The 19,808-nt window shown below is 47.6% G+C and overlaps 1 protein-coding gene across 3 annotated transcripts in view; it reads left to right on the top strand.

Annotated features, from left to right (window-relative positions):
• Positions 1-19,435, top strand: part of LOC130291056 (histone H3-like centromeric protein A) — a 36,027-nt gene extending 16,592 nt beyond the window's left edge. For 2 of the 3 annotated variants that reach the window (XM_056539410.1, XM_056539409.1), the window contains exons 2-6: positions 5,840-5,928; positions 15,221-15,318; positions 15,747-15,883; positions 15,974-16,051; positions 18,860-19,435. In XM_056539410.1, the coding sequence (XP_056395385.1) occupies positions 15,234-15,318; positions 15,747-15,883; positions 15,974-16,051; positions 18,860-19,003 (444 nt within the window). In that variant the 5' untranslated portion in view covers positions 5,840-5,928; positions 15,221-15,233 and the 3' untranslated portion in view covers positions 19,004-19,435. The remainder of the gene's footprint in view (positions 1-5,839; positions 5,929-15,220; positions 15,319-15,746; positions 15,884-15,973; positions 16,052-18,859) is intronic. The other variant, XM_056539411.1, reaches the window with a different exon arrangement.
• Positions 19,436-19,808: the final 373 nt, after the last annotated feature.

Genomic DNA, 19,808 nt, shown 5'->3' with positions numbered 1-19,808 from the left:
ATTATTCCTCCTCCATCTTTATCCTCTTGTGTTATTATTCCTCCTCCATCTATATCCCCTTGTGTTATTATTCCTCCTCCATCTATATCCCCTTGTGTTATTATTCCTCCTCCATCTTTATTCCCTTGTGTTATTATTCCTCCTCCATCTTTATCCCCTTGTGTTATTATTCCTCCTCCATCTTTATCCCCTTGTGTTATTATTCCTCCTCCATCTTTATCCCCTTGTGTTATTATTCCTCCTCCATCTTTATCCCCTTGTGTTATTATTCCTCCTCCTCCATCTTTATCCCCTTGTGTTATTATTCCTCCTCCATCTTTATCCCCTTGTGTTATTATTCCTCCTCCATCTTTATCCCCTTGTGTTATTATTCCTCCTCCATCTTTATCCCCTTGTGTTATTATTCCTCCTCCATCTTTATCCTCTTGTGTTATTATTCCTCCTCCATCTTTATCCCCTTGTGTTATTATTTCTCCTCCATCTTTATACCCTTGTGTTATTATTCCTCCTCCTCCATCTTTATCCCCTTGTGTTATTATTCCTCCTCCTCCATCTTTATCCCCTTGTGTTATTATTCCTCCTCCTCCATCTTTATCCCCTTGTGTTATTATTCCTCCTCCATCTTTATCTCCTTGTGTTATTATTCCTCCTCCATCTTTATCCCCATGTGTTATTATTCCCCCTCCATCTTTATCCCCTTGTCCCATTATTCCTCCTCCATCTTTATCCTCTTGTGTTAGTATTCCTCCTCCATCTTTATCCCCTTGTGTTATTATTCCTCCTCCATCTTTATCCCCTTGTGTTATTATTCCTCCTCCATCTTTATCTCCTTGTGTTATTATTCCTCCTCCATCTTTATCCCCTTGTGTTATTATTCCCCCTCCATCTTTATCCCCTTGTCCCATTATTCCTCCTCCATCTTTATCCCCTTGTGTTATTATTCCTCCTCCATCTTTATCCCCTTGTCCCATTATTCCTCCTCCATCTTTATCCCCTTGTGTTATTATTCCTCCTCCATCTTTATCCTCTTGTGTTATTATTCCTCCTCCATCTATATCCCCTTTTGTTATTATTCCTCCTCCATCTATATCCCCTTGTGTTATTATTCCTCCTCCATCTTTATTCCCTTGTGTTATTATTCCTCCTCCATCTTTATCCCCTTGTGTTATTATTCCTCCTCCATCTTTATCCTCTTGTGTTATTATTCCTCCTCCATCTTTATCCCCTTGTGTTATTATTATTCCTCCTCCATCTTTATCCTCTTGTGTTATTATTCCCTCCTCCATCTTTATCCCCTTGTGTTATTATTATTCCTCCTCCATCTTTATCCCCTTGTGTTATTATTCCCCCTCCATCTTTATCCCCTTGTGTTATTATTCCCCCTCCATCTTTATCTCCTTGTGTTATTATTCCTCCTCCTCCATCTTTATCCCCTTGTGTTATTATTTCCTCCTCCATCTTTATCCCCTTGTGTTATTATTCCTCCTCCATCTTTATCCCCTTGTGTTATTATTCCTCCTCCATCTTTTTCCCCTTGTGTTATTATTCCTCCTCCTCCATCTTTATCCCCTTGTGTTATTATTCCTCCTCCTCCATCTTTATCCCCTTGTGTTATTATTCTTCCTCCTCCATCTTTATCCCCTTGTGTTATTATTCCTCCTCCATCTTTATCTCCATGTGTTATTATTCCCCCTCCATCTTTATCCCCTTGTCCCATTATTCCTCCTCCATCTTTATCCTCTTGTGTTAGTATTCCTCCTCCATCTTTATCCCCTTGTGTTATTATTCCTCCTCCATCTTTATCCCCTTGTGTTATTATTCCTCCTCCATCTTTATCTCCTTGTGTTATTATTCCTCCTCCATCTTTATCCCCTTGTGTTATTATTCCTCCTCCATCTTTATCCCCTTGTGTTATTATTCCTCCTCCATCTTTATCCCCTTGTCCCATTATTCCTCCTCCATCTTTATCCCCTTGTGTTATTATTCCTCCTCCATCTTTATCCTCTTGTGTTATTATTCCTCCTCCATCTATATCCCCTTGTGTTATTATTCCTCCTCCATCTATATCCCCTTGTGTTATTATTCCTCCTCCATCTTTATTCCCTTGTGTTATTATTCCTCCTCCATCTTTATCCCCTTGTGTTATCCCTCCTCCATCTTTATCCTCTTGTGTTATTATTCCTCCTCCATCTTTATCCCCTTGTGTTATTATTATTCCTCCTCCATCTTTATCCTCTTGTGTTATTATTCCCTCCTCCATCTTTATCCCCTTGTGTTATTATTCCTCCTCCATCTTTATCCCCTTGTGTTATTATTATTCCTCCTCCATCTTTATCCCCTTGTGTTATTATTCCCCCTCCATCTTTATCCCCTTGTGTTATTATTCCTCCTCCTCCATCTTTATCCCCTTGTGTTATTATTCCTCCTCCATCTTTATCCCCTTGTGTTATTATTCCTCCTCCATCTTTATCCCCTTGTGTTATTATTATTCATCCTCCATCTTTATCCCCTTGTGTTATTATTCCTCCTCCATCTTTATCCCCTTGTGTTATTATTCCTCCTCCATCTTTATCCTCTTGTGTTATTATTCCTCCTCCATTTTTATCCTCTTGTGTTATTATTCCTCCTCCATCTTTATCCTCTTGTGTTATTATTCCTCCTCCATCTTTATCCCCTTGTGTTATTATTCCTCCTCCATCTTTATCCCCTTGTGTTATTATTCCTCCTCCTCCATCTTTATCCCCTTGTGTTATTATTCCTCCTCCTCCATCTTTATCCCCTTGTGTTATTATTCCTCCTCCATCTTTATCCTCTTGTGTTATTATTTTCTCCTCCATCTTTATCCCCTTGTGTTATTATTCCTCCTCCATCTTTATCCCCTTGTGTTATTATTCCTCCTCCATCTTTATCCCCTTGTGTTATTATTCCCCCTCCATCTTTATCCCCTTGTGTTATTATTCCTCCTCCATCTTTATTCCCTTGTGTTATTATTCCTCCTCCATCTTTATCCCCTTGTGTTATTATTCCTCCTCCATCTTTTTCCCCTTGTGTTATTATTCCTCCTCCATCTTTATCCCCTTGTCCCTTTATTCCCCCCTCCATCTTAATCCCCTTGTGCCATTATCATCCAATATGGCAAAAGGGGATCAGATGGAGGGGGGAATAATAACACAAGGGGATAAAGATGGAGGAGGAGGAGGAATAATAACACAAGGGGATAAAGATGGAGGAGGAATAATAACACAAGGGGATAAAGATGGAGGAGGAATAATAACACAAGGGGATAAAGATGGAGGAGGAGGAATAATAACACAAGGGGATAAAGATGGAGGAGGAATAATAACACAAGGGGATAAAGATGGAGGAGGAATAATAACACAAGGGGATAAAGATGGAGGAGGAATAATAACACAAGGGGATAAAGATGGAGGAGGAGGAATAATAACACAAGGGGATAAAGATGGAGGAGGAATAATAACACAAGGGGATAAAGATGGAGGAGGAATAATAACACAAGGGGATAAAGATGGAGGAGGAGGAATAATAACACAAGGGGATAAAGATGGAGGAGGAATAATAACACAAGGGGATAAAGATGGAGGAGGAATAATAACACAAGGGGATAAAGATGGAGGGGGAATAATAATAACACAAGGGGATAAAGATGGAGGAGGAATAATAACACAAGGGGATAAAGATGGAGGAGGAATAATAACACAAGGAGATAAAGATGGAGGAGGGGGAATAATAACACAAGGGAATAAAGATGGAGGAGGAGGAATAATAAAACAAGGGGATAAAGATGGAGGAGGAATAATAACACAAGGGGATAAAGATGGAGGAGGAATAATAACACAAGGGGATAAAGATGGAGGGGGAATAATAACACAAGGGAATAAAGATGGAAGGGGGGGGGGGGATAATCAACCCTCCCCCCTCCATATTAATCCCCTTGCGCCATTATTCCCCCTTCCTCTGATCCCCTTTTGCCATATCGGATAATAATGGTACAAGAGGATTAATATGGAGGGGGGGGGGGGGTTTGATTATCCCTCCCTCCATCTTATTCCCCTTGTGTCATTATTCCCCCCTCCCTCTGATCCCCTTTTGCCATTTTCCCCCTTCCATCTTAATCCCCTTGTGCCATTATTATCCGATATGGCAAAAGGAGATCATAGGAAGGGGGAATGGCGCAAGGGGATTAAGATGGAAGGGGAGAGGGATAATGGCGGAGGGGGGATGGCAAGTAATAAAGCACAAGGCACTAAGATGGAGGGGGGAGAGGGATAATGGCGGAGGGGGGATGGGGAGTAATAAAGCAAAAGGCATTAAGATGGAGGGGGGAGAGGGATAATTGCGGAGGGGGATGAGGGAGAAACAAAGCACAAGGCATTAAAATGTAATGCCTTGTTCATTATTACTTCCCCCACCCCCGCCGCCATTATCCCTCTCCCTCCATCTTAATGCCTTGTGCTCCGTCCAATACACTCCCCCCCCCCCCCCCCACCTCGTCCAATACACTCCCCCCCCCACCTCGTCCAATACACTTCACCCCCCTCTGGCCCACACAGTTGTTTTTTCGTATTACCCTGCCTCCGGCGGGACCCTGTTCGCTGCCACTTGATGCAGTGCGACCCGTTTGGCGGGACTGCACTGACATATGACGTCCTCCTGCGTTATGCGGCAACTCCGCTCAACGTAAGGGGAGGTCACACGTCTCCCCGGCAACCAGGCAGCTCACTCACTGTAGCTTGGGCCGCGCTACTGTACAGTGAGCCGCCGCGGCAAAAAAAAAATGTGCGCTGTCAAATACTGGCCAATGCATGGCCGGTATTTGACAGCTCTTTCGCGTACCCCCGCTCAACCCGTGGCGTACCCCTTGGGGTACGCATTCCACGGGTTGAGAACCCAGGGCTTAGGGTACTTGTTTTTTATATTTACCACAATCCACCTCTCTCTCCCACTGCCTGGAAGTGAATGCAGGCGTAATACAAGCATTGACCACCAGGTGTCACTCTTGTTCCTGCTGTCTTCCCTATATCTCATTGGACCATGGGACAGATTTATCAATGTGATATAAAAGAGAGGCAGCGTACACTGAAATGGTGTCTCACTTTTTGTGCCAGCCCGATTTTGGCCATTGCAATTTTGGCCACGCCCCTTTTAGCAAACTGTGTCCAGGACACAATAATAAATGCGCCAAAGTAAGATGCAATTTGGGGCTAAATCCTAAACCGTCTAGTCTAGAACCTGGATTTTATCTAGCAGCAAGTGCCATCTGTTGTAAACTACAACCCTCAGCATGCACTGATTTTAGGGGGGGGGGGGGGGGGGGTCACACTTGGGGGTCCATGAAGATGACATATAAGTATCCGTAGTCGCTGGGGTCCTCACATTGTACATCTGCCGGTGACATGGAGCGTGCACTGGTAACTGGGATCTGTTGGGGTATGTTCACACAATGGCATTTCACGTTTCAAGCAACAATCTGCACTAATGCTCCCAATCCACTTCACATTAGTTTTAATGCATTTTGCTCTACATACAACTCCTATTGTTTTCCTGTGCACCCCCGCCCAAAGTGTGATATACAGTCAGGGATACTGAGGGTTGTAGTTCATACAGAGCAGGTTTATTTATTTTAGTTTTTTGGCCTATTTCTGTATTGCCACCACATTTGGTAACAAGGATATATATTGGCATTGTATTGTTTAGGGCTAATCTGCTTATAAAACAGCTGCAAAATCTATGGACACAGATCAATGGAAAAATCTGTCATATGTACAGAGTATTATCAGTACAGCGAGTGTAATGATTCCTATCATGTGCTTTCTTACAGTCTGATAACTCCACCATCATAGTATTCCACCTTCTGTACTCAGCGTTGGAGGACCGGCCGGACATCTTCTGGACAGGAAAACATTGCAGGTAGACAAAAGGTTTGGGGCTTGTATCCGCTTACTGTTCCCTATTCTTAAGTGATGTACTGATAACATTTCATAGGACCGCGCCATTTTTAGTTTTTGCACTTTTGTTTTTCCACCTCAACTTCTAAAAATCATAAATCTTTTAATATTCCATCTACAGTCCCATATGTAGGCTTTTTTTTTTTTTTTTGCACCACTAATTTTACTTTGTAATGACCTCTATCATTTCACCACAAAATCTACGGCGAAACCAGAAAAAAACAATATTTGTGCGGCAAAATTGAAAAAAAAAACAGAAAACCGCCATTTTGTAACTGTTGGGGATTTCCGATTCTACACAGTGCCCTTTACGGGGAAAATGACACTTTATCTTTATTCTGTAGGCCCATACGGTCGCAATGATAACTAATTTATATACGTTTTATGTTATTTTAGTACTTAAAAAAATTGTAACTGCATGCACCAAAATTAGTATGTTTAAAATTGTCAACTTTCTGCATACGGGGATATATGAGGGCTCGTTTTTTGCGGCATGAACTGAAGTTTTTATCGGTACCAGTTTTGTTTTGATAAGACTTTTTAACCACTTTTTATTAGTTTTTGTAAGGTATACAAAATGACCAAAAGTACGCGATTTCTCTATCGGCTCCATTGGGGGACACAGACCATGGGTGTATACTGCTGTCTCTAGGAAGTATTACACTATGGCAACAAGAGAAGTCGGCTCCTCCCAGCAGGGTATACCCACCCACAGGCACCTGAGCTACTCAGTTTTAGCTTAGTGTCTTAAGGAGGTGAACATGGTCTGGAGTTCACCAGACCAGGTCTTATGTTTTATTATTTTTCTAGTTAGGAATGTGTTAGTTTTTTATTCCTTTTTCTTTCATGTTTTCAGGTGGGGATTCAGGAACTGCGGCTCACTGTCTCCCCATTGCGATTGAGGGGGCACAGACGTTGCGTATATGTGTTGTTAACTCCCTCTCGCCAACGGTCAGCGCCTGGGGTTGTACCTCATGGGTCCGGGTCCCCCTATTTCCCTGCTCGCCTCGCTCGCACATGGTAGCTCGGCGTGATGCAGGTGACAGAAGGCTGACTGAAGACCTCATAGAAGACTTCATTAGGTAAGTTCTTCTAACTGAGGTGAGTATATTCCCTTTCTCCTTAGGTACAGCCTTGCAACCTCTGGAGACCCTCACTTTTTGCCCACTTTTTCTCAGGGGCTGGCCTGGACAGGGGGTTGTTCTATATTTATTGCTGGGGTGAGCAGGAGCATTTTTGGACTGGGGCACAGCTTTATTCATACTTTTCACTTTCCTGAACGATATGTGTGTGTGGTGTGTGTGTTTCTTTAAGCGGCTGACAGCCGCATTGTTTTTACTATGCGGATGCATGAAGCGCCGGCTTACTTTCGCTTTCGGCAGCAGTCGGCTGCCAGCGGCGTCTTGCTCGCTCGCTTCCCCGCAAGCGCATATGCGAATGACCTGTGCGCTCGGGGAGCGGAGCGGGCGTGGGCGCCATTGGTGACCTTCTTGTCAGAAGCTGAGGGCACTATAGCTCTGCCCCCTCTGTAGTCGGGGCTTCTAAGAGGCGCGAATTAGCCTCCAATCAGCGCTGTGTGCGCGTTGTGAGAGGCAGGGGACAATCAGCAGTGCCCCTGCTCCTGACCCGCCCCTCTTTTGCTATTGGCCGGCATTTCTCCCTTCTTTATCTACACTAGAACGGAGTTCTCCTCACAGCAGCTGCCCTGGGGGTCACAGACTTGGGCTGCACAGACAACTGGAGCGTTAGTTCATCATTTTGTCTGTAAAAGCTGTAATTCCAAAATGCCTGGTTCTGCTGAACCCATTTGCTCCCTCTAAACAGTTAACTGGAGGGTTAGCCACTCATTACATCTGTAAAAGCGGTATCTCAAAAATGTCTGGTTCTGCTGAAACACTTGCTCTGCCTGCTCCACTGCTCCCCCAGACCCCCCTGCTATTCTACCCCGGTTGTCTACCAGATCCGGTGGGTTCGGCCGCCCCTCCAGCCTGGGTTCTCTCCATCCCCCAGTCTATATGCGACTTGGCTCAGGTCTCCCGTTATGTGGTGACTGCATTGGAGAGGCCCTCCCGGCCCTCCGGAGGGTCCCACTCTCCCCCTATACTGATGCTCTTGCAGCGTCATGGGGGTGTTTTTCATCTGACTCATCCTTCGAGTCTTCTGGCAGGCACGGGCGCTCCCCTCACAGGCATCGCTTTGTTACTCCACCCTGTAGCAAGCGTCGCTCCCCTAGAGGATGCTCCCATGGTCGCCGCTCTGGCTCTCCAGACCTGCGTACCTGGTCAGTCTCCCACTCTTCCAGGGCAGCCTCACCTTGTTCCCATTCACCTGGAGAACTTGTGGATGAAGTTTCCGATTCGGCCTCTGATTCAGAGGACCACACGGATATGCCTGATGTGGTGTACTCATTGGTTTCGGCCATAAGAGACACCTTCCAGTTAAGGAGCCAGGAACTTCGGACGTGGTCCAGAAGTTTCCTCTGATCGTGCCCGACCTCTTCCAGGGCTGCCTCACCTCGTTCCCATTCACCTGGAGAACTTGCGGATGAGGTTTCTGATTCGGCCTCCGTCTTAAAGGAACGCACGGATGCCTGATGTGGTGTACTCATTGGTTGTGGCCATAAGAGACACCTTCCATCTAAAGGACCCTGGAACTTCGGACGTGGCTCCAGAAGTCTCCTTTTCTTCAGGCCCGCCCAGCACCCAAGACCTTCAGCTCTCACGCTGAATTTTACGCCCCGCTGATATCCGCCTGGAGGCACACTGACAAGAAGTTTCAGGAAACATAGAAGGTTCAAGCGTGGTATCCCTTCACCGTGGAACTCCTCTCCAACTGTGGATCTGCCGGTCTCCTGCCTCTCTAAGGCGCCTACCGGGCCTTTGGCTGATGCGGCTGCCTTCAAGGATCCAACCGACTTGAAGGTGGAGACTTTGGCAAACTTTGCCTTTGAGACAGCAGGATCTTCCTGCTTTTGCCTGGGGGTCAAGGGCCCTTTCAGTATGGTCTCCCATCTCCGCCAGGGTAGTCTTCAAGATACCTCTGGAGGATTTATTTAATCTAGCTCCCGATGCTCCGCAGCTGGAGATTTTCTGTTCCATGCACAGCCACTGTGCTGCCTTTGCCACAAGCTACCTGGTAGCCACCGTCCCTCCATGTGGCTTAAAGCCTGGAATGTGGACGCCGCCTTCAGGAAGTGAGGCATTGTGCGGAAAAGAGTTCTTTATTGCCTCTGGATACGGCTCACAGAACCGCTTTCCGTTGTAAGTCCTCCTTCGGGTTCTGCGGACCTTTGGTGCCACCACAGGGTACCAACAAAGGGTCCAGCAGGGTGCCTTCACGGGAAGAGGGCTCCCTCCTTCCGGACCTGTCCTCCCTGGAGGTCGGCTATCCGTTCAGGCCGTTTTGCGGCCCCATCAGGCACCATCAGGATCTGATGGGTCGCCCCCACCCGCCGACCTTTCTCGGGTGGTTGGTCGCCTCTTACTCTTCCGGGATGCCTGGACCACGCACATTCATTGTCCCGGTTCCTTCAGGGGAACGTTTTCAAGGTTTATTCCAACCTCTTTGTGGTCCCCCAAGAAAGGCGTTTCTATTCACCCAATCTTGGTTCTCGAGTAACTCAGCCAGCATCTTCTGCTTCCCATCCCGAATGGAGTCTCTCCGTTCGGTGCTGGCGTCCCTGGTTCATGGGGAATTTTCGTTCCTCGGTGGACATCAAGGATGCCTGCCTCCACATCTCATTGTTCCGGTCATCAGCAGTAGCACCGCTTTGCAGTTCCGGGCGGTCATTTTCTATTGTGGCTCTCCATTTCGGTCTGGCCACTTCTCCGCGGACCTTTAACAAAGTCCTGGCACCTGTGATAGCCCTTTTGACGGACAACAGTTGTTTCCGTGATTCCTTACTTGGACGAACTTCTGATCAGAGCTCCAGCCAGGGCCCAGATCCTGGAGAGTCTTAGTCTCAACCTCCAGACCTTGTCTCTCTTCGGTTGGATGGTCATTCGGGACAAGTCCAACCGATTTCCTGGGGCTCCAGTTCGACGCGGCCTCTGCCCGATTTCAACTCCGCCGACCAATCGGCTGACTCTCTTATCAAGAGTCCGATGACTTCGGCACCCTGCTCCAGTTTCCATTCGCTTTTGCATGCATGTCCTGGGTAGGTTAGTGGAGGCCGTGCCTTTTGACCAGTTTCATCACCGACCTCTTCAATTGGTGATTCTCTTCCTGTGGGACAGGTCTCCATTGTCACACGACAGTCTTGTCGGTCCCTTCTATGGTGGCTTCGTTTCCCACCTGCTTTTTTGGAGGCGCTCCTTCCTGCCCCTCCCTGCCAGTCTGTCGGGCTGGGGAGGTGTTTTCAAGGACCGGCCGGTCTGGGGCCTTGGTCCCTCGAGAAGCCCTTTTGCCCTTCAACATGTTGGGGCCTAGGGCAATCCTTTCTTTGCTTGCTTCTTGGGAAATTCCCTTCTGGGCGGAACTCAGGTTTCCGGCCATCTCAGCGCTTTTCTTTCCGGGTGTTTCTGGGATGTGGTATTTCTCAGCCGTCCAAGGCGAGTGGGCCCTACATCCGGAGGTGTTTGCAGTGATCTGCAACCTCTGGGGCACTCCAGGCGTGGACCTCTGCACTTCTCGCCACAATCAAGCGTTCCTCTTCTCTGTCTGGCTTTGCCCTACCTTATCTGCTTATTGGTCGGGCTTTGCCCTACCTTATCTGTTTCCTCCCCTTCCTCTCTTTTCGGGGTCCTGAGGAAACTCACAGCAGAGGGCGTTCCCTCCATTCTCGTGACTGGCCCCGGCGGGCATGGTACATCGTCGTTGGCAGGCTCCTGTACTACTTACCTCTGCACCTTCCCTATCGTCCTGACCTCCTATATCAGGTTTCCTGTGCCACCCCTATTTACCGTCTCTGCTTTTGACGTCGTGGCGGTTGAGACAGCGGTTCTGAGGACCCGCGGTTTCTCTTCCCAAGTGGTTTACACCATGCTGAGGGCTCACAAGCCTTCCTCTGCAAAGATTTACCACCATACCTGGCGGTCTTACAGTGACCCCCGACCTACGATGGCCCCGACATATGATCAAATCGACATACGATGGCCTCTCATAGGCCATCGCATGTCAATGTTAGCATCGACATACGATGCTTTTTTATGTCGGGGCCATCGCTTTAAGTGCTATCCGGCAGCGCAAAATGCTTAAGCTGCTGCCGGATAGCAGCTTAATGTTCACCGTGTGGTGCGGTAAGTATTACTTACCCCTCCACGATGCTCCGAGGGGGCCCTCCGGGTCCAGCGCTGGTCTTCTGGTGTCTTCTCGGCCCTCTCCGATGACGTCAATACGCTGCTGCACACTTCATCCAATAGGAATGGCGTACGCAGCGGCGTAATGACGTCGCTACGCAGGCCCAGTAAGGCCTTGCGGAAGATAGCAGAGGACCGGAGAAGACAGCGGAGCCCGGGGTCACCATCAGGAGCGGCGGGGACAGGTGAGTACAGCTTCCTATACTTTACATTGAACGAATCCCTCAACATACGATGGATTCGACAAACGATGGCTCGTTTGGAACGAATTACCATCGTATGTTGAGGGACCACTGTATTTCTGTTGGTGTGAAACTCAGCCTTTTTCTCCGGTCGTGGTTGGCTTTCAGCTCCCTAAGGGGTCAAAGGTTCGGCCGTTTCCATTCTTTTTCAACGTTCTTTGGCGTTCAATTATCATGTCCGAACCTAGTTCAGGGTGTGGCACAAGCTGCCCCTCCTTATCAGTCCCCTTTTTTCCCTTGGCGACTTACACTTTGTCTTAGGTGCTCTGCAAGACGCCCCTTTTGACCCTCTCAGGGACATTTCTCTTCGCCTCCTTCCCCCGAAGGTGGCGTTCCTTATTGCTCTTACCTCTGTTAGGAGGGTGTCAGAGCTGGTAGCTCTCTCCTGCCGTTCTCCCTTCCTGGTGGTATACCAGGAAAAGTTGTTTACCATCTTACCTGAGATGGTTTTTGACTTTTTCATCTCAATGAGAACATCGTCCTACCGTCCTTTTGTCAGGCCCCTTCTCATCCCTGGAAGCGTTTGTTACACAACCTGGTTGTGGTGAGGGCTGTTCGGACTTATCAGTCACTCTTTCCTTTCGGCAGTGTTTTTTGTTTTTCCGGAAGGTCGTTGTATAGGACAACCTGCTTTTACGACCACCATTTTTCGGTGGATCAGGTCTGCTCTTTTTGGGAGCTTATCGCTGCAAGGGGAAGTTCCCACCCTTCAGGGGTTTGGCTCATTCCACCCTTTTTTCGGGGCATTCTGGGCCCTCCGCTACGTGGCTTCGGCCTTGCAGTTCTGTAAGGCGTCCGCGTTGTCGTCTTTATACACTTTCTCAGGGTGCTACCAGATTCATGCCTTCGCATCAGTTGATGGGCTGTAAGATGTTGCAGACAGTGGTGGTCCAACCGTCCACCTGTCTGATTCCTTACCCACCCAAGGGACGGATTTGGTACGTCCCATGGTCTGTGTCCCCAATGGAGCGGATAGAGAAAAGGAGATTTTTTAAGCTTACCGTAAAATCTCTTTCTTGAAGCATCTATTGGGGGACACAGCTCCCACCCTTTTTTCTGGTTTTCCTATTTCAGTTATCTGTCCGAAGGTGTGTTCAGTTGCCTTTTCTTCTGATTGTCCGGACAGTTTGTGGTTTTCTCTTGACTTGTCGGTCTTCTCCTATTGCTTTGGTACTAAAACTGATTACCTCAGGTGCCTGTGGATGGGTATATCCTGCTGGGAGGAGCCGACTTTTCTTGTTGCCATAGTGTCGAGCCTCCTAGTGACAGCAGCATACACCCCATGGTCTGTGTCCCCCAATGGATCCTTCGAGAAAGAGATTTAACGGTAAGCATAAAAAAATCTCCTTTTTGGACTTTGGAATTTTTTTTACTTATACACCATTGTCCGTGCAGTTTAATTAACTATATATTTTTATAGTTCGGACATTTACACACAAGGCGATACCACATACCGTATATACTCGAGTATAGGCCGAGTTTTTCAGCACGATTTTTCGTGCTGAAAACACCCCCCTCGGCTTATACTCGAGTGAACCCCCCCACCCGCAGTGGTCTTCAACCTGCGGACCTCCAGAGGTTTCAAAACTACAACTCACAGCAAGCCCGGGCAGCCATCGGCTGTCCGGGCTTGCTGGGAGTTGTAGTTTTGAAACCTCCGGAGGTCCGCAGGTTGAAGACCACTGCGGCCTTCAACATCATCCAGCCCCCTCTCACCCCCTTTAGTTCTGAGTACTCACCTCCGCTCGGCGCTGGTCCGGTCCTGCAGGACTGTCCGGTGAGGAGGTGGTCCGGTGGGATACTGGTTCCGGGCTGCTATCTTCACCGGGGAGGCCTCTTCTAAGCGCTTCGGGCCCGGCCTCAGAATAGTCACGTTGCCGTGACAACGACGCAGAGGTGCGTTCATTGCGAACGTAATTCTGCGTCATTGCCAAGGCAACGGCTCTATTCCGGGCCGGAAGCGCGGAGAAGAGGCGCCCCCGGTGAAGATAGCAGCCCGGACCACCTCCCCACCGGACCACCTCCCCACCGGACCACCTCCTCACCGGACAGTCCTGCAGGACCGGACCAGCGCCGAGCGGAGGTGAGTACTCAGAACTAAAGGGGGTGAGAGGGGGGCTGGATGATGTTGAAGGCCGCAGTGGTCTTCAACCTGCGGACCTCCGGAGGTTTCAAAACTACAACTCCCAGCAAGCCCGGACAGCCGATGGCTGCCCGGGCTTGCTGGGAGTTGTAGTTTTGAAACCTCTGGAGGTCCGCAGGTTGAAGACCACTGAGGGCGAATGATGAGAAGAGGATGATGAAGGGGGGGTGTGGGGATGATGAAGGGGGGGGGGGTGTGGGATGATAAGGGGATGATGAAGGGGGGATGTGTGGGATGATAAGGGGATGATGAAGGGGGGATGTGTGGGATGATAAGGGGATGATGAAGGGGGGATGTGTGGGATGATAAGGGGATGATGAAGGGGGGATGTGTGGGATGATAAGGGGATGATGAAGGGGGGATGTGTGGGATGATAAGGGGATGATGAAGGGGGGATGTGTGGGATGATAAGGGGATGATGAAGGGGGGATGTGTGGGATGATGACAAGGGGATGATGATGAGGATGTTAATGACGGGTCTGGATGATGACAGGGGGGGATGAGGTATTTCCCACCCTAGGCTTATACTCGAGTCAATAACTTTTCCTGGGATTTTGGGTTAAAATTAGGGGTCTCGGCTTATACTCGGGTCGGCTTATACTCGAGTATATACGGTACGTTTATTTTTATGTTTACATATTTTTTATATGGAATTTGGGAAAAGGGGGGTGATTTTAACTTTTAGTATGTGGGGGGTTAATTCACATTTATGAAAATTTTTTTTTTTTTTTACACCATTTTTTAGTCCCAATCTTCTGATTGCATACACTGTACATTGCTATGCTGTAGCATAGCATTGATCAGTGTTATTGGTGCTCTGCTGCTCCAGGTTGCTGAGCAGGAATGGAGAAGCAGATCGCTGATCAGACGGAGATGAGGCAGGTAGGACCCTTCCCCGTCCTCTCAGCTGTTCAGTGAGGAATCACCCCTATTAGATAGAAGCCCCCAAAATATAGATAGGGAATCTCTAGTAGGTAGAAACCCTCAGTAGGTAGGTAATCCTCCTCCCCTGTTAGGTAGAAACCCCCAAGAGGTAGGTGGGTAGGTAGGGAATCCCCCTATTAGGAAAAAGCCCCAAGTATGTATGGTATCTCCCCCCCCCCCCCTTCTGATATATTAGAAGTCTCCAGAAGATAAGTAGGCAGGGAACCTTCCTTTTTTTTAAGTAGAAGCCCTCGGTAGTTAGGTAATCAGGTACGTAGTGAACCTCCTATTAGGTTGATGCTCCCATTAATTCCCCATTCATTTCTCCCAACAAGTTTCCTCCTAAAGAAAATAATTAAAAAATCCCACTTCCTTTCCCTCCGCTCCCACGTTGAGGTCTTCATCCTTCGCACTGTTAGTGGTGCAGGACCTTCTCCTGCAAGCTGGAGCCACGCTGGAGGTCCTGCACCACTCCAGATAACTGAGAAAACAATAAAGAGGCCTCAGTGCAGGGATTGTAGTGAAGGTGAGATGAATCTGTAATTTTATTTATTTTAATATGGTCTGCAAGTATCCTGATGGGTATAGGGAACATTTGCACAAGTTCAACTGTCCCTGATTCTCACTGTGGCACCTATTGTTTCTTAGGAGTGTGTCTATCATGAAAACTCAGAAAACCTCATCCCGCAAGTCCAAGCAGCCAGTGAAGAGGCCCCTAGGGATTCTCCATCCACCCAAAACCAAGGGTAAGTTGCTGCTACATTAAGCTATTCCTCGCAGGAAAGGCTAGAATCACACAGGAATAAATTCAAAAGATCAGTGTTTCCCAACCAGGCTGCCTCCAGCTGTTGCTCAAACTACAACTCCCAGCATGCCTAGACAGCCTTTGGCTGTCCGGGCATGCTGAGAGTTGTAGTTTAAGCAGCAGCTGGAGGCACCCTAGTTGGGAAACACTGATATAGAAAAAGGCCTTCTGTTTGGCTCACTATTTCTCCGCTCTAAGTATTTCTTGGCAAGCATGTAATCTGTTAAAACACTCACATTTCTTTATCCCAGGGCCACCACTAGAGGGAGCCGTATAAAGACTGATGTATACGGCCTAATGGCAGCAGAACTGTATACAATGATCTTCATTTTAAGGTTTCATTTCAAACTGTGATTTATTTCTTTATAGGAACTCGAACAACTTGGCACAGGAAAAGCATGGAACAGAGAAGGCGCTTTACCCCGAGAGCCCGAGCACTGATGGAAGAAAGCGAGTGCCAAGAATTAATCAATCTGTATAAATCGAAATTCCCAATTATGGAATTGGTAAGTGGACAGGTTTTCTGCGGCTGCTTCTTGGAGTCTTCCATCATATGTGATCTATGGGTTAAGACTTTTGTCCTTTAATTCTTGCAGTTAATAGAAGTTCTTTTGGATTGTTGTAAAGATAGAATTCGCTTTTGGCAATCAAAGGCTGTTGAGTGTCTTTATGAGGTCAGTATCTTGCCCTTTATTCATTGGGCCATCCATGTAATGCTGGGACCTGCTGCGCTTTCTTTTTCTTAATTTTTTTCTTATTTTTCTTATTTATTTATTTTAAACCTTGTAGTGATGATGTATATAGGGGATTAGAATATTGGAGGAAAAGGGAATGTTTATTAGAGGAAACTGTACAACTGAAAGGAGGCTCTAGTAACCTGCTGGAAATGTTCTGGGCAGAGACGTGTGTGTGTAATGGAGAGACGGGGGTGTGTAATGGAGAAATGGGGGGGTGTAATGAAGAGATGGGGGGTGTGTAATGGAGAGATGGGGGTGTGTAATGGAGAGACGGGGTTGTGTAATGGAGAGACGGGGTTGTGTAATGGAGAGACGGGGTTGTGTAATGGAGAGACGGGGGGTGTGTAATGGAGAGAGGGGGGGTGTGTAATGGAGAGAGGGGGGGTGTGTAATGGAGAGAGGGGGGGTGTAATGGAGAGAGGGGGGGTGTAATGGAGAGAGGGGGGGTGTAATGGAGAGAGGGGGGGGTGTAATGGAGAGAGGGGGGGGTGTAATGGAGAGAAGGGGGGGGGGTGTAATGGAGAGACGGGGGTGTGTGTAATGGAGAGACGGGGTTGTGTAATGGAGAGACGGGGTTGTGTAATGGAGAGACGGGGTTGTGTAATGGAGAGACGGGGTTGTGTAATGGAGAGACGGGGGTGTGTAATGGAGAGACGGGGGTGTGTAATGGAGAGACGGGGGTGTGTAATGGAGAGAGGGGGGTGTGTAATGGAGAGAGGGGGGTGTGTAATGGAGAGAGGGGGGGGTGTGGAATGGAGAGAGGGGGGGGTGTGGAATGGAGAGAGGGGGGGTGTGGAATGGAGAGAGGGGGGGTGTGGAATGGAGAGAGGGGGGTTGTGTGGAATGGAGAGACGGGGGTGTGTGGAATGGAGAGACGGGGGTGTGTGTAATGGAGAGACGGGGGTGTGTGTAATGGAGAGACGGGGGTGTGTGTGTAATGGAGAGACGGGGGGGGGGGTGTAATGGAGAGACGGGGGGGGGGGTGTAATGGAGAGACGGGGGTGTGTGTGTAATGGAGAGACGGGGGTGTGTGTGTAATGGAGAGACGGGGGTGTGTGTAATGGAGAGACGGGGGTGTGTGTGTAATGGAGAGACGGGGGTGTGTGTGTAATGGAGAGACGGGGGTGTGTGTGTAATGGAGAGACGGGGGTGTGTGTGTAATGGAGAGACGGGGGGGGGGGTGTAATGGAGAGACGGGGGGGGGGGTGTAATGGAGAGACGGGGGGGGGGGGGGGTGTAATGGAGAGACGGGGGGGGGGGGGGTGTAATGGAGAGACGGGGGGGGGGGGTGTAATGGAGAGACGGGGAAGGGAGTGTGTGTAATGAAGATGCCACCTGTGTCTGAATGGCGGACAAGGAAACTGTTGTAGCTGCTCGGTCTTGTTGGTCCCTCTACTGTTGGTCTGTCTGTACCATCTGCAGACTGTTCTCTGTTCCTAACATCTTGGTCAGAACGGCCTAGATGAAGGGCAGTTCATGGAAACCAACAACCCTGCTGCTCCTCTCCAATGATGTGCCCCTTCTCAGTCTGTCAGCTGGGCAAAATGTCTTCAGGTGCATCGTAGAGGAATGTCTAGCAGTCAATTATCTCTCATCAGGAGGTACACTACCAAAAAGTAGCCTCTAAGGGTGCATTCACAACACGTTTGTAAGATCCGGCTGGGAAGTTTCAAAACCAGGCGCTCCCGTATATCAGCCGGATCTCACAAACGTGGTGTGAATGCACCCTAAGAGCCTTTTTATAGGTCAGTGAGGGAAGCAATTTTTTTTTTACGCCCTATTGTGGCGAGACGCAGCGTCTAATCAGACCAACCTGTAATCATTTACATATCTACCTATGACATAACTGGATGCTGAGTTCTGCAGCAATCCGACATTTCTATCTGGGTGCATTATGCATTTTTATGTCATTAATTATACATATCCTGTGTGTCTGTATTACATAACATTACTCTGTGTTACCACTTAGGATGTAAATGTATATCCTGATGTGTTGTGTACCAAGGCTCCGAGATGTACATCCATTGTCCTTAAGGGGTTAAGAGTCTGTTCACACTGGGGAAATTCAGTAAGGAATTTAACTTCCTAGGATCAGTGTTTCCCAACCAGGGTGCCTCCAGCTGTTGCAAAACTACAACTCCCAGCATTCCTGGACAGCTGGTGGCTTTCCTGGCATGCTGGGAATTGTAGCTTTGCAATAGCTGGAGGCACCCTGGTTGGGAAACACTGATCCTAGGAAGTTAAACGTCCGGTATCAGTCATCTCTGATCTTGGCTGGTGACGGGTATGTCATGCTGACTCCTGCTGTGTATGGAATGTCCTCAGCTCTCGATGTAGTGTTAAAAGGGAACACCAGTGGAAGCCAAATGTTTTCAAATAAACTGGTGTCAGAAAGTTATACAGATTTGCAAATTACTTTTATTTTAAAAATTTTCACCCTTACAGTTCTTATCAGCTGCTGTGTGCTCCAGAGGAAGTTGTGTAGTTCTTTCCAGTCTGACCACAGTGCTCTCTGCTGCCACCTCTGACGAGAGGTATGCTATGGGGATTTGATCCTTCTCCAGACAGTTCCTGACACGGACAGAGGTGGCAGCAGAGAGCCTTGTGGTCAGACTGAAAAGATCTACATAACTTTCTCTGGAGCATGCAGCAGCTGATAAGTACTGAAAGGATTAAGATTTTTAAAATAACAGTGCTGTTGCTTTAAGAAGATGTTAACGTTGTGATGTTTCTCTGTATCCTCAGGTATCTGAAGTTTTCGTCACCAGGATCCTTCAGTTGCTTACGTGTCCTGTCTGCTCGACAAGAGGGACACCATCTCAGCAGAAGACAAACAGTATGCAGGGAGATTCCGAGGAATCACAAAATGAGCGGAATAATACTGGATAAATGTTCAATTAATGTTCAGTTTTATTTAATTTTAAGTTAATAAGGATATTTTGGAAAGATGTAAGAATTGTGTTGCTCACAGCATTCAGTGGTTTGTCTGATCTTATATGTTTATACCTTAAAGGGAATCAGTAATCAGTGTTACCCGCACCGACCTGTAGTGCGGGTGACACTGATTAAAATGATACCACGGGCCGAATCTTCCTCGACATGATCTTTCAGTTGCTTATGTGTCCTGTCTCCTCGACAAGAGGGACACCATCTCAGCAGAAGACCTGCAGTATGCAGGGAGATTCCGGGGAATCACAAAATGAGCGGAATAATACTGGATAAAGGTTAAATTAATGTTCTGTTTTATTTAATTTTAAGTTAAAGGGGTTCTCCGGTGAAAAACTTTTTTTTTTTTAAATCAGCTGGTGCCAGAAAGTTAAACAGATGTATAAATTACTTCCTTTAAAAAAATCTTAATCCTTCCTGTACTTATTAGCTGCTGAACTTTACAGCGGAAATTCTTTTCTTTTTGAAACACAGAGCTCTCTGCTGACATCATGAGCACAGTGCTCTCTGCTGACATCTCTGTCTATTTTAGGAACTGTCCAGAGCAGCATATGTTTGCTATGGGGATTTCCTTTCACTCTGGACAGTTCCTAAAATTTACAGAGATGTCAGCAGAGAGCACTGTGGTCATGATGTCAGCAGAGAGCTCTGTGTTTCAAACGGAAAAGAATTTCCTCTGTAGTATTCAGCAGCTAATAAGTACAGGAAGGATTAAGATTTTTTAATAGAAGTAATTTACAAATCTGTT

This window comes from Hyla sarda, chromosome 9 (assembly GCF_029499605.1).
Source record: "Hyla sarda isolate aHylSar1 chromosome 9, aHylSar1.hap1, whole genome shotgun sequence".
Classification (NCBI taxonomy): domain Eukaryota; kingdom Metazoa; phylum Chordata; class Amphibia; order Anura; family Hylidae; genus Hyla; species Hyla sarda.
Note: the sequence above shows the minus strand (reverse complement) of the source record. Positions and strands in the feature narration are given on the sequence as shown.